Source organism: Petaurus breviceps, unplaced genomic scaffold (assembly GCF_028583685.1).
Source record: "Petaurus breviceps papuanus isolate PSGF00001 unplaced genomic scaffold, PetGlider_PUasm1.0 90510, whole genome shotgun sequence".
Classification (NCBI taxonomy): domain Eukaryota; kingdom Metazoa; phylum Chordata; class Mammalia; order Diprotodontia; family Petauridae; genus Petaurus; species Petaurus breviceps.
The window spans coordinates 4,103,715-4,118,364 of NW_027187267.1; the positions used below are offsets into that span (position 1 = coordinate 4,103,715).

The 14,650-nt window shown below is 43.4% G+C and overlaps 2 protein-coding genes across 3 annotated transcripts in view; one reads left to right on the forward strand and one right to left on the reverse strand.

The window, feature by feature from the left end:
* Positions 1–3,374, reverse strand: part of COPA (COPI coat complex subunit alpha) — a 40,256-nt gene extending 36,882 nt beyond the window's left edge. Inside the window, exon 1 of the mRNA XM_069062896.1 lies at positions 3,194–3,374. Coding sequence (XP_068918997.1) covers positions 3,194–3,233 — 40 coding nt within the window. The 5' untranslated portion in view covers positions 3,234–3,374. The remainder of the gene's footprint in view (positions 1–3,193) is intronic.
* A 3-nt stretch (positions 3,375–3,377) lies between these two features.
* On the forward strand, positions 3,378–13,554 carry NCSTN (nicastrin). 2 transcript variants are annotated; one of them, XM_069062898.1, is made up of 10 exons: positions 3,378–3,547; positions 4,683–4,787; positions 8,164–8,287; positions 8,663–8,781; positions 9,210–9,355; positions 10,697–10,847; positions 11,207–11,313; positions 12,147–12,299; positions 13,112–13,216; positions 13,441–13,554. In XM_069062898.1, the coding sequence occupies exons 1-10, from the start codon at positions 3,463–3,465 to the stop codon at positions 13,537–13,539; spliced, it is 1,194 nt and encodes a 397-aa protein (XP_068918999.1). In that variant the 5' UTR covers positions 3,378–3,462; the 3' UTR covers positions 13,540–13,554. The 2 variants fall into 2 exon arrangements, with proteins under 2 accessions (XP_068918999.1, XP_068918998.1); XM_069062897.1 differs by having other exon boundaries at positions 3,381–3,547; positions 11,204–11,313.
* Positions 13,555–14,650: the final 1,096 nt, after the last annotated feature.

The window sequence follows — 14,650 nt, forward strand, 5'->3', positions numbered from 1 at the left end:
TGTTAGCTTACTCTTGCCAATCAGATGAAGAGAACCTCTTCTCACAGCCAGAAAATGAAACCTCTAAATTCCTTATGGAAAGAAATCAATGCATCTCAGAATCCTAGAATTTCAAATTTGGAATGTGCCTCAGAGGTCATCTAATCCAATATATACTTCACCTAGAATCACTTCTATAGTAGCATCAAGTGATCATTCAGTCTTGAAGACCTCTAGAGAGGGGGAATCCAATTCTAAGGCAACTCATTTCATTTTTTGTCAGCTCTAATTGTTTTGAAATGTTTCTTTATGTCAAGTCAATTAGCCTTTCTGAAATATCTACCTGCTAATCCTAGTTTTGCCCTGTGAGGTTAAAGACACAGCTATTCAAATACTTGGAGTAGTTATTATATCCTCCCTAAATCTTCTCTTTTCCAGAATAAATATCCTCAGTTCCTTCAACTGGTTATCATGCAGTCCTTAATCTCCTCTGGATGTTGTATGGCTTATAAATGTCCTTCTTAAAACATGGTGTCCAAAAAGGAACACAGATATGATCTGAGTATGTCATAGCACAGCAGGATTATCACCTTCATTCTGTACATTATACCCCTCAATGCTGCCTCAAATATCAAGAGTTTTTAAGCCACAATATCATATACCATTAACTCATACTGAGTTTGCAATTCATTAAATACTCAACATTTTAATTAGGAGAACTGTTGACTGGCCATGTTTTTTTTTCCATCTTCAATTTGCAATGGTGATTTTTTAAATTTAAGTAATGGACTTAATGTTTTTCTTACACAAATTACTTTTATTAGATTCAGTACAATATTCCAGACTGTTAATATCTTTTTGGATACTAATGTCAATTTGAACTCATTTGCCATACTTGGGATGAATTTATAAGGAAATGTAGGTTACATCTTTTATAATGTAGCTGCATTATGAATAAGTTTGAAAGTTACCAACAGACCAATATTCTTGTGTGATACATCCTGTAATCAATACACCAAGGAGCATTTATCAAGTGTTTGCACTATCGTAAGTACTGGGGATATAAATACAAAAGAAGATAATCCTTGTTCTTAAGAAACTTCCATTTTAATAGGGGAAGCAATATATTGAGAGAAGTAACTACAGCATATACATAAAATAAATACAAAGTGATGGAGGGGAGGGAACAGATACTTAGAACAAGGGAATCAGGAAAGATCTATTGAAAGAAGTGCCATCTGAGCTAAACCTTGAAGGGAGCCATGGGTTCCATTAATGGAAGTGAGGAGAGTGAATATTATAGTCAAAGGGAGAGTGAATGTAAAGGCACAGAGATGAGAGATTCAACACTACCAAGAACAGCAAGTCTAGAGCAAAGAATGTGCTGTAAGACATGGGAAGAGGATAAGCTATTAGCTATTATCTCTCTTCATTCCACCTTTTTCAGAGATGTCAAAAGATAGCTATATTTTAACTCTCATATATTCAGAAACTAAGGCCTTTCTGGAACAGATGGTTTGCTTATGGTCACAGGTAAGACTGAATACTCTGGACATGGAATTTCTACCTATAATTCCTTCTCTAGAAGTCATAATTGTAAACAAGGGTTTCTGTACTTTCTAATGCTACAGAAGTTCTTGTAACAGTTATTTGTTCAGAATATCTTCTATTCTACTACTAACTCCTCGACACCCAAGGTCACAGAAAAACCTTAAATGTACTATATGATAATCAAGATCTTCATAAGAACCTGATAAACTAGGAATGATCCTTTATATTTTCAACTCCTACAAAACCTAAAAGATGGGATTTGATTTTCAATGTCCTTGGAGAGTTTACTTTGCTACCTTTTCTTCCCTCTTCAGATTTTATTGAGGAATCCCTGACAGAACCCCAGGAAGCATATCCTTTTCTTCCCGTCTCCACAACCAGTCAGTCTTTATAAAAAAATCTTCAGATTTCGTAGTATAAACATAAGGAAGGGAGGAGAGGTGGGTGAAAGGAATAAGCATTTATATAGCGTCGACTATGTGCCAGGCACTGTGCTAAGTGCTTTTTATAAATAATACCTCATTTGATCCTTGCAACTACCGTTTGAGGTATTATTGCTGTTCCTATTATGCAGATGAGAAAACTCAGGCAATCAGAAATTGAATGACTAGCTCAGGGTAACACAGTTAGTAAGTGTCTGAGGCCAGTAAGTGCCTCAGGTCTTTCCTGATTTCAGTCTCAGGGCTTTATACACTGCACCACCAGTTACCTCTACAAGGTAGAGACAGAAGATAGTATGGGGACAGAAGAGACTGATGAAGACAAGGGGATGGGGATAGTGCAGCCTCCAAAAGCAGAAGTAATTAATCCTCATCTTCCCAAAAGGTGTCTGCAGGAGCAGGTAGGCGGGAACAGGATCAGAATTCAGAACCCCACAAATATATACACAATACTTAGTTTAGATACATTAAAAAGAGGCTTGACAGCTAGTAAGAGAGAGAGAGACCTCAAAAAGCAAGACACTGAGGGACGATAGGAGCTAGTAAGCTCTCAGCAATATTATCCTGTCCATCATTTCACCTTTTCAAAGAAATCAAAAGGAAAAAAGAATGACAACCCTTATTCACATCCCAGGAAAGATCAGGGAGCAGACTGCATGTGCGCGCGCAGGCATGTTTGTGTGTGTGTGCCCAAGGAGATTGGGGGTGGTGGGGAGTGAGGGGTCCAAGGAAGGAAGAAAGGTATATCAATTAACCTACTTAGGTTGCACTAAGGGCCTACTATGTGATACTGCTAGGCGCTGGGGTATAGAAAAGAAACAAATTATAAGGCAGTTTGTGCCCGCGAGGAGCTTACATTCATACAGAATGGGACGAGATCACGGATAAGTAGATAAGAAATATGAATCTCTCCCATCCCTCCGCACCTTCCTCCCATACATTTGTGTCCGAGAAGGCGTTCAGGATAGTGAAGGTACCCAGGAATGGGGGAGGGGAGAGAAGGGAGAAAGTAATAAATGGGGTCAGATCTGAAAGAGGGGATGGGGGGAAACCCAGAGAAGGCCCCTCTCCTTCCAGGCCGACTCCGACCCGTTCCCCTCAGGCCCCAGATTTCTGATCGCTCTTCTTCCCCTTCTCCCCCACCCCATATAGGACGAAGGAGTCCCTAAGTCGTCACACCCCTACCCAGTCCCCAGGACCCTTGTCTTCCGCTTTCTCCCCACCTTTGACTCGCGCACTCTTGGTCTCGAATTTGGTCAGCATCTTTGTTCGCCCTAGCCCAGGCGCGGTCTTGGTTCCGGCGGCGGCCCAAAGAGCAGACCGACTCGCCTAGATCTCCTCCACGTCAGCACCGCCCCACAGCCGTAGCCGGAAGCGCCCTACGCCTAACGTACTTCCGCCTGAAGGCCACAGAGACTGGCAGTGGAGCGGCCTAGAGAGGCCTCTGTCAGGCTGGAGGGGGCAGGAGGCGGAAGCAGCCCGGAGAGGCAAGATGGCCACTGCTGGGGGTGGCGGAGGAGCCGGCTCCGAGGTCCGGCGAACCTGCCTCCTCTTTTGCTTCGTTCCTCTGCTGGCAGGTGAGCCCTCCCCACCCCCCAGAGCCTCAAGGTCCTCTTTGCGAGAACTTGATTTACTCCGAAACCGCCCCGGCGCCCTTGTCTGCTCTTAGGTCCTCTGTCCCGCCGACTCCTAAACCCCCCTACTCTGCGTTCCCCCGACACAAGTTCCGCGTTTCTCGAGGATTTAAAGCCCCCACCCCGCCCAGAGGGAGCCCTCCCAGTGTCCTGCTCTCAGCCCGGAGGGGCTGCGGGTTGAGGCCACCGCCTTCAACAGGCTTCTGGGGTCTCGCCTCTTGTTGATTCTGCTCGTTCCTATCCCTGTACCTCAGTTTCTTCTCTCTGTTCGAAGTAGATTGAGACAGACTCCTGCACTCCTTGGCTATTCAGAACTACGAGGCGATGTTTCCAGGAGCCTAAAGATTTGGGGTGGGGTGGGGCTGCAGCAGGTGTTTGCTTACAAAGATTTGCTTTTCGGGTGCACCTTGTGCGATCGCAGGTTGCCCTGCTCTCCTCCCTCTCTCAAGCTTCCACTGTTCCTTCGCCAGCCCAGATGTTGGTACCTCTTGTCCTTAAGGATCCCCATAGGAGAAATCCCACACCCCCTCTCATGACCGTACTGGGTGTAAGAGTTGAATCTGACAGTAGTGTGTGTGGACCGGGTTTCCTCCATTTCTACCTGCTCTTATGGGAATACAGAGAAAGATTTTGAATCTGGGCAGTGCACTGAAACTCGTGCTCTTTTTGAAATTAATCAGTAATCCACATATGGGGCTTCTTTTGACCACATTCTCTCTTATCTGGGAATCAGTATGATTACCCTACTGTGGTTTGTAATAATCTTTTTAAATTTCTCTAGTGGTTTTGGGGGAGGGGTGGGAGGAGCTCAGTATCCTAATGGAAATATCGAGTGAGTATAATATGCATTATGTTCATTTTACAGAGGCTAAAACTGAGCTCAGAGAGGCCGTGATTTGCTTAAAGTAAGGAGATAGATGGGTTAAGAATACTGCTAAAAGTAGAACTTAAGTTTCCCAACCCAGGATTTTTCCCACTGACGTATGCTGGCCGCTTGCCACCTCCTTGCTGAGATGAGTGAGGGAACCGTGCCCCTTTTTTTTAAGCTTCTTTTTTACACCTGTTGCTTTCTATTCAGGTTTGTGCCAAGCAAATTCAGTGGAGAGGAAGATCTACATCCCCTTGAACAGAACAGCTCCCTGTGTCCGCCTGCTCAATGCCACTCACCAGATTGGCTGCCAGTGTAAGTTGGAAATTCATACTTAAGTGTTCCTGATATTCCAGAGTACGTGAGAAGTACACTGCATGTTAATTGGGGGTGGCAGGAAACAGTCAGGGAAGAAGGGAAATCAGTGGTATCATATCTGACTTTGATCTTTTCAGAAGATAAATTTACTGTTTTTTTGGAGGCAGTTGGGGTTAAGTGACTTGCTGAGAGTCACACAGCTAGTATCTGAGGCTGGATTTGAACCCATGTCCTTCTGATTCCATGTATTTTGTTTTGAGACAGCACATCCTTCCCAGCAGACAGCTAAATAAAGCCCTTTACAAAGTACATCCCCCCCCCCAAAGATTATTGATTTTAAAAAAAAAAATGGAGACAACTGTCTTAACTTTGTGTATTAATGATCATCGTTGTTTTTGACCAGTCCTTTGTTACCCCTCTATACTGATATTAATGGCATTGTTGTCACCGTACATAGATAGATAATCTATATTTACATATTGATATCTATCTTTTTTTGTCCTCCTATATCTATATATTGATATCTACCTTTCTTTTACTTCTGATTTACTTCATATAAGTCTTGCCACATTTCTCCAGATTCTTCACATTTGTCATTATTTAAGGCTCGGTAACATTAAATTCGCATATAATTCACCTATTTCTGTGGTCATTGGACACTTATTTTGTTTCTAACTCTGTTATTACAAATGGTCTTGTAAATTTTAAAAAATATATAGGTCTTTTCTTACTGTCAATAAGCTCCTTGAGATATAGGGTCAACTAAATCTCTGAGTCAAAGGGAATAAACAGTTTAATAACTTATGGAATTCCAGACTTTCCTAGAATGATTGAACCAAGCCATAACTCCACTATCAGTGAATTATCATGCCTGTCTTCCTATAACCCTTACAAGGATAGGTTTTCTCCTTTTTTAACATCTTTGCCACTTGGTTGTGAGGTAATACTTAAGGATTATCCTAATTTCCCTTTTTTTTTCCTGATTATTAATGACCTTGTAAATTTCTAAGTGGTGATAGATAGCTTGTATTTCTTTTTTTGAAAACAGTTCATGTCTGTTGGGTTCAAGTATGATCTAATAGAAAGAGCAGTGGCTCAGGAATAGAAGACCTGGGCTCAAATCCCACCTCTGACTTGTTCTTTTTTTGATTTTGAACAAGTCACTTAACCTGCTTGAGCCTCAGTTTCCTTATCTGTAAAATAAGTTTGAACAACAGTGGAAGCCTCTTTGTTACAGTAATGGTTTTTACTTGTATTTATATTTCAAGCACTTACAAAGTACCTGGCACATAGTTAGCACTTAATGAATGCTCTATTGTACAGTGATATTCTTATAGTCTGAGGTGGACTTCTTAGAAGCAGTGAGTTGTTTGATAAGAAAGAAATTCTGAGAGTGGTAATTAGTCGTCATTTATGGGAATGACATTCAGTGAAATCGTGGAACTCTTGTTATCAGAAGGAGAGATGAATGATGAAGTGGTACTAAGAAGCTCCGCATAAAAGAACATCACAGAGGAGAAAACAGGGTGATTTAATCCCCATGGTTGGTGGTCCATGATTTGATTCTTCTTCCATCAGCAGTACCTGTTTCTGCACATCACATTTCCTCTTGAAATAGGAAGTTAGACTTTTAATGATGGGTTCTAGCACAGAGTTTAGTGATAAGCTCTTTCTGACATATTTTGTGACCTTGAACAAATTATTTTACTTCTCTGAGACTTGGGTTCTATTCTTTCCATAAAAAATGATGAAAATGTTCCTTCTTTCTTTTCTTTCTTTCAGTGGAGGATTTGAGTTTTAGTGAGAGTATTACTTTAAACTCATAAAGATAAGCTTAGTGTTTGTAGATTATAGTGAAGAGGTATTTTGATTTCAGCAGCTTTTTGCTATAGAATAAAGCATCTGGAAAAAAAAAGAATAAATCATCTGGGACAGTTACGATACCAGGTCACTGGTCGATGAAGGGAACTGTTCAAATGGGTTTTGAGAGCCCTGAATTACTAATGTGTTGTTTCCCATTATCAACCTGTTCTGTCTTTAGTCAGCTAGTTGATGTTTTGTCACATTAATGCAATAGCTAGTTCCTGGGTGGGATGGCTAGTCCCAGACAGCCCCTTAAGTTATAGGATCATTGCTGGAAATAATCTTTAAGCTATACCCAACATGGGAGTGAGGGGTGGTGGATTTGTTACAGTTTCTAACCACAGTTTTAGTTCCAACCTTAAGAATAGGGCCTCAAACCCCATTCTCCTTGAGCCAGGTCCTGACAGTGCTAGTCTGTTAAACTCATTTTGTCAGTGACTTATCCATCATGCTGTGTATGTTTGCCACAGCCTTATAGAAAGCATGGTCTTATAAGCAAAGCTGAGCATTAGAAGGAGGAAGAGCAAGACTCAGGCTATTTCCTCATTAGAAACCTGTTTCCTTTTCAATCTGGCTAGTTCTAAGTCTCCCTCTTCAAGTTAATCCACCTCTGAACCAGCTATACCCTCTCTAATTGAGGTTGCTAACATGATAATCCTCTGGGGAAATAGTGAGGCACAGTATTGGTTTACTGATAACAATATCCTATGTTTATTGGACTCCTTTCCCTTGGGAGCTCAAAGGCTTGTTGTACAGGTTTCTTTTTCATATGGTCTGTCTCTACATGGGGAGATGGTTAGGGAGCAGTTCAGCTGATTGCCATTTTTGTCCAGAAAGGTTAAGCAACTTGCTTAAGGTCATACAGTGAGCCAGGGATGTTCCCTAGACTAGAATCTAGGTTTCCCATCATTTTTATTTTCTCCAGGCCTCATTAAAGCAGGAGTTACTAATCTTTCATGACCAATATCCCTTTCCCTCCCCCCAGATTACATACAGTACAACTAGAGAAGTCTACAGGTCAAACTTAACTAGAAATGGACCATAGCTTACATATTGACTTAGAAAACCATAAATTGACATTATCTATGTTGTATTGTATTTTTATTTATTTTGTTAAACATGTCCCAATTTCATTTAAACCTGTTCTGCAGCACTCCCTGGTTTGGTCAAATGGGATCCAGGTTTGACTTTTCTTGTCTACAATGTTCTTCAAATCTTTGTAGAAGTTGTTTCAAATTCAGAGCTTTTTCCAAGTGTTTGTCACCTGTGGCCATTATTTACCAAGCAATGCCTTTCCTCCATATCCAACTGTTCGTCTTTCAGGTTCCCCAACCTAGGCTCCAGGAGAAAGAAGCTAGTAATGTATGAAGCTGCATGAGAACTTGTGGCTTTGTCCTGTGTGGTTCTGTTTCCTTATAAATGTGGGAGTTTCAATGCATTCTGGCCCAGTGAAATAGGGTCACTAGAATAAATTCCAGGGTCTTTACTTTGTTTCATCTGGTCATTTCAGCTTCCATTAGTGGGGACACAGGAGTGATCCATGTAGTGGAAGAGGAGGAAGATCTGAAGTGGGTCCTAACTGATGGCCCTAACCCACCCTACATGGTACTGTTGGAAGGCAAGCTTTTTACCAGGTGAGGTCTGGGTGTGTATACTTGGAAAAGGTGAGTGACCAGAGGAAAATAGGAGCCTCCTCCCCCCTTCAAAAGATGGGCACTATACTCTTTCCTCATATTGGCTTCTTTTGGAAAATGATATAGATTTAAAGAGAACATTTTCAGTGATCCTGTAACTAGATCTATCATCTGTCTGGGTACTGTTTGGGTAGAGGGATAGCAACCAGCATTATCTGGAATCTGGAGAGGCTCAGATTAGGGTAAGAGTCAAGAATCCTACAGTAGAGCTAAATGAGGAAAGAAATGGCTTAACTCTCCAGGAACAAGTGTGTTGGACTGCCTGACACTTTCTTCTTTCCTTCTCCCTTACTCCAATATTTCTTCTTGTTCTAGGAAGCTGATGGAGAAGCTGAAGGGGACCCAGCGAATCTCTGGTCTTGCTGTGGCTCTCTCCAAACCCAGCCCTGTAGATGGTTTCTCTCCCAGCGTTGAATGCCCTAATGATGGGTTTGGTAAGAGCCCCAAAGAGCCAGGAACCATCACCCATGGCTTATTGTTTGAATGCCATTAACTAGGTCAATTTGTTGCCCCCAAGAGGATCATAGAAGTGAATGCATATAAATTTCTGTGTATTGTATATGATTTTAGCCTGTGGTGACAAATGTGGTGGGCTAGATGTATGTGTGTGTGTGTGTGTGTGTTCGTTCGTTCACCTAAATGACCAAACTAACTACCCTGTAGAAGCCAGTGTTGCTTCATCTTTACCATCCATCCCATTCCCAAGACACTCAGATTTTAAGCTGGATAGCTTGGGTCCTCTTGGTACCACGGTTACTCTCTGGGAACCATGCTGATTCCCATGAACACTAGACTTTCAAGATCCGTTTATATTGTATCACATGTCACACATACGCCAGTAATGGGTTCCTCTTCTCTCCAGGTATCTACTCTAATTCCTATGGGTCAGAATATGCCCACTGCAAACAGCTGAAGTGGAACCCAGAAGGCAATGGATTAGCCTATGAAGATTTTGACTTCCCCATCTTTCTGCTAGAAGATGAAAATGAAACGCAGGTTATCAAGCAGGTAACAGTGTGTCCTGTATCTTTTCCTTTCCCTTCCCCCTTCTCCTCTTGTTTTCTGGGTTGACCTAAGAATGGAATGTACAGAGAACATAAGTGTTCTCCTATTTGTGGGGAGAACATATAAGTTATATAAACTTTGCATTTCTTTTAGTGCCTAGCACAATCCTTTTTATACTGTGGATTCTTAGTAAATGTGTGTTGAATTTTTGAATCCTCTGTGCTGTTGAGTGCCCAAAAAAAGACCCTAAAAGTGTCTTTTCTTTTTAAAACTCATTCTTTCTGACCTCTTCTACTCTAGATGATCCCTGCTGTCTTAGTTCTTAATGTTGGATAGGAATTGGGGGCAGATTCCTAAGTATAAGTAGCTCAGGAAATAGTAAAGCAGGGGTCTCTGAGCTAAGCTGGGAAACTGGAGTGGAAGGATTTCTGTCATGTGAGTCCAGTCAGATTGAACCAATAACCTCTGGCACCTGGCAGCAATAATGACAAGACTTCCTGGCCCAGGCTAGCATCTTAGAGTATGCACACTGTCCATGCAATAGTTTATGGGAACCTCTCTATCTCCTTTCGTCATTAGCTCTTCTATACACAGATCTGGGAGGTAATTTCTTGCTGAGATGTTTGGCTTTAGCAAACATTGGGATGCCATTCTTTGATTCTGCATATTGTTGTTCCGAAAGCAGACCCCAAAATCTAGGCTCTTGCACTGAGGAGCTTGTTTGCTCACCATTACCAAATCATGTTGATGATGATTACTTTGTAGTATATAGTGTGATCAAGTCACTGAGTGGCCCATGGGACAGAAGGCCTAGAGTCATGAGCACCCTTAGGACCTGGGTGACCCTGAGCAGATAATGTCACCCTGAGAGATGGCTAAACCAGGTTGAGGGTAACCAGTAGGCCTCAGACCCAATGTCTTTCCCAACCAAGTTTGTTCCAGTGGCCATGAAGGTGACTGAAGCATGCCGTGGAGCACTTACAGCCTGGTCAGACATTGTAAGACACCAAGGTCATGTGCTTGACCATCACAGCTGTCTTGAGGGACAGGGAGGTTCCCACAGCTTTTCTTGTCACTGAACTTTGATGATTCTAGAGGAGAGAGTGAGGCTAATGACTTTGTGCAAGTCTGCCTTCCTTGAATCTAAGCCATGTACAGGCCAAGGCATTGCCCAGTGAGTCATTGGTTCTCTTTGAAAAGGAAGGACAAACCACAGAAAAGCATATTGGAGACCTTTTTCTAAACAGTGCAGGAAGTAGTACTTCTCACATGAGACAAAGTAGGAGGTCTTTGGAACACCTGACTAGCTCTGACCCTTTATTTCAATGGTTCTCATTCCTCTAGTGCTATTGGGACCACAACCGGGGGGTGAATGGATCTGCCCCAGCCTACCCATTGTGTGCAATGCAGCTTTTCTCACACATGCACGCCGTCACAAGCACAGTCACCTGCATGCGACGTAGTGCTATCCAGAGCACATTCAGCATCAACCCAGGTGGGTCTGGGGCCCAGGGGCAGGACTGGAGGTACTCAGAGCAGATGGCACTGGGCATACAAGAGTGGCTGAAAAGATAATAACTCTAGCTGGTAAAGGTATCACTGGAAGACCTTACTCAGATAGCAAAATGGTACAGAGCCCAGCAACTAACCAATATCAGGTATAATCAGCATCAGTAATTCCAAAACTCTTTTGCATGTTTTATACTTTTCTTACGATGGTGGTAAGAAAGTAGGAGGTGGAGTATAGCAGAGAAAAAAGACCTGGAAGAGATGGAGGATTTGGTCAAAGGAGCCTTCCCTGTTTCCTTTGTGTCCCACCTCCCCATCCCAGATAATCTCTGTCCCCTCCAGAAGTTGTCTGTGACCCCCTGGCTGACTTCAACGTGTGGAACACTCTCAATCCTTTGAATGCATCTGGGAAGTTAGAGCCTGGGGACAAAGTGATCATCGCTGCCACCAGGGTAGGTGCTGGTCTAAGAAGCCATTCACTCTGGAGAGTGGAAGCTATATCCATTGGAGTGTAAAATGGTGCAGACTTCTTTCAAGAATGTCAGGTCTTAGGGGTGGCCAGGTAGCACAGTGAGTAAGAGCACCGGCTCCAGTGTCAGTACGACCTGGAGATCGAATCCCGGGCTCAGATACTTAGCATCCACCCAGAAACACCTGGCCGTGTAACCTTGAGCAAGTTACTTAACCCCAATTGCTTAGGGGCGGCCAGGTGGCTCAGTGAGTAAGAGCAGAGGGCTCCAGTGTTGGGATGACCTGGATCAAATCCCAGGCTCAGATACTCAGCACCACACCCAGAAATAACTGGCCATGTAACCTTGAGCAAGTTACTTAACCCCGATTGCTTTAAAAATTAAAAAAAAAAAGAATGTCAGGTCTTGGGGTGGGTAGGTGGTGCAGTGAATAGAACACAGGCCCTGGAGTTCAACTCCAGCCTCAGACACTTAACACAAAAAACTACCCGTGTGACCTGGGGCAAGTCACTTAACCCCAATGACCCTGCCTTCCCCCCTTCAAGAGGCAAAAAAAAAAAAGAATGTCAGGTCTTACTACCACAAGTGAGTTACACTAGGGACTGAGGTGAGGTAGGGTATCCAAGGGAGTCAGTACGCTGCTCAGAGGATGGAGCCATTCAGTAGAACTATTGGTTTTATTCTTAGTAAAAAGAATATGTGTCCTCTTGAGGAGAGGAGAGGGCTCTTGGGCCCTGAATTGGGGTTTTCAGAGGTTGGGGAAGGTGTTCTGTTAATGGTTTCTCTTCTCTCTCTTTTCTTTTTGCTCTGTCTAGTTGGACAGCCGCTCATTCTTCTGGAATGTGGCTCCTGGGGCCGAGAGTGCTGTTGGTTCCTTCATCACCCAGCTGGCTGTGGCTGAAGCTCTGCAGAAAGCACCAGATGTGGCATCTCTGCCCCGGAATGTTATGTTTGTCTTCTTCCAAGGGGTGAGGGCCCTGACTAGTAGAATAGTTTGTGTTCTAAGGCACTTGGGTTTTAGACTGGTGAGGGGGTGAGAGCCCTGTACCTGTGTTCAGATGTCAGTCAATAAGCAGTTGCTGAGGCCTCAAGCAGTTTGTGATTACCTGTGTTAGTCCCTCCTAGAGTTGGTATGTGCCCACTCAAAGGTCAGATCAGCTTGGGGAGCCCCTTGGGAACTTGGTGCACTCTTCTTATATTTGAATGGCTTCATCTCTTCTTTCCCTTGCCTCTGCCCTTCTTCCGTGATCCTCTCCAACATCTTTCCAGCCCTACTGTTAGATGATTTCACACTTTTCGTTGGGAGTTCTTGCTGAATTTGGCAAGTCTGAGGGTTAGGGTATTTCTCCCCAACTCTCTGGATTCAGTTTCTTTGCTGGCTCCTTCTTCTTAGTGGCCCTGAGGTTGCCCTCACTGCTGGTGCTTTAGTCTGACTATGGAGTGTGCTGGCAGCAGAATCCAGAGCAGAAGCCACAAGGAGGAGTGGGGGAGAAGAAGCAGGCACTTTCCAGCTGATGTTCCCCTAAGGGCTCCCCAGTGTCTGCCTCATGGCCGACTCTTCTTCACTGAGCTTCCTCTGGTCTAGTTCTTATCCTGGGACCCATCTGAGTGAGAGGCCGTGCTTCCCCCAGCAGAGCTAATGTGGGAAGAGTTGACCCTGGGTGGGCTGATATGAGTCCTGTGGCTCAAGGAACAAACTGGGGCTGTTACCATTTGTACTCCATGTAGCTGCCCTATCTCTGTGACACTCTCCTCATCCCCTTCCACCTCTGTTCCACAGGAGACTTTTGATTACATTGGTAGCTCACGGATGGTGTTTGACATGGAAAAGGGCAAGTTTCCTGTCCAGCTGGAAAACATACACTCATTTGTGGAACTTGGACAGGTGTGTTACTTTTCTCACCCACTCCTATTCTTCTCTTTGCTTGATATGGTCTCCCATGCCTGCTCCCATCTCCTGTCTCCCTCAAGCATCGTCTCCTCCCTGTGATCCTTTGTCTCTTGAATTCTTCTTCTGATCTCCTAACCTGGCACCCATCTCTTCCTCCCCAGGGCAGGGGTCCTGAACAGGACTCAGTTATGCTGCTGACTCCTATTCTTTGCCCACAGGTAGCCTTGAGGAATTCTTCAGACTTGTGGATGCATACAGACCCCATGTCTCAGAGAGATGAATCCATCCATACTGAGGTAATGTATATATATAAATAAAAAAAGCTCATCTTCCATTACATGCTGACACAGCTTAAGATACGACAGCCATCTGCCCCCAGAGCCATAGGTTGAGAGGATAAAGACTAAATACCATCTTCCTTGTATTTGTATTTTTATGTTTGTATCCTGTTTTCCAGACTAATAATTAGCCCTTCAAGGGTAAGGACTGAGTTTTGGGGTCCCCATGAATTAGTGTAGTACTTAACACATAGCAAGTGCTCAGTACATGTTTGGTGGTGGTGGTGGTGGTGGTGGTGGTGGCGGTGGCAGTGCAGCTGCAGGTGGAGGTGCAGGTGGGGGTGGGGGGACCCAGGACTAGAAACCTTTTCTGATCTCCCCCAATTGCTGGTGCCTTCCCTCCTAGACTACCTTGTCTTTAACCACTTTGTATATATTTTTTTTCCTTAACATTTATGCTATGTGTGTTTCTATATTTATTCTTTTCTCCTTCCCTTACCGTGTAAACTCCCTGTGATTAGAGTTTTTCTCATTTGTTCTATTTCTATCCTAGTACAGTGCCTGGCACACCATAGGGGCTTACTAAATACTTCTTGATTGATTACCTGGTACTGTCAACCTTTGGGAAGACTAGTTAATGTGTTTACATAGTAGAGGGCTGCCTGGGAGAGGAGGATGGAGCTACTTGACTCCCTTTCTGATGAGCTGTTCATCTCATTCTCTTATTGTTGCTCCAAGTATCCAACTCTGAAAACTCTCTTTTCTCAAACTTGGAGCAAGGCTAGGTGTGGGCTGTTTATCCTGCTTGGAGTTGTCTCCCTATTCCTCTCAGTTTGTGTAAGTCTTAGCTTTCCTTCAACGTCCATTGCCTTTGGACTTTTTATGATTGATCCAGTTGTTGGTCAGACTTTCCTTTGAATTCTTGTCTATTGTCTTTGCCTCTTACTTGGCATTTAGCATATCCTTCCTTGTATTTATATTTTTATGTTTATATCCTGTTTTTCAGACTAATAATTAGCCCTTCAAGAGTAAGGATTGAGTTTTGGGGTCCCCATGAATTAGTGTAGTACTTAACACATAGCAAGTGCTCAGTACATGTTTGATGATGATGATGATGATGATGATGATGATGATGATGATGATGATGATG

Coding starts and splice junctions, on each gene's coding strand:
- NCSTN (XM_069062897.1), top strand. CDS start 3,463: ATGGCCACTGCTGGGGGTGGCGGAGGAGCCGGCTCCGAGGTCCGGCGA. Junction 8,288..8,662: donor GAAGGCAAGCTTTTTACCAG/GTGAGGTCTGGG, acceptor TTCTTGTTCTAG/GAAGCTGATGGAGAAGCTGA. Junction 13,217..13,440: donor CATTTGTGGAACTTGGACAG/GTGTGTTACTTT, acceptor CTTTGCCCACAG/GTAGCCTTGAGGAATTCTTC.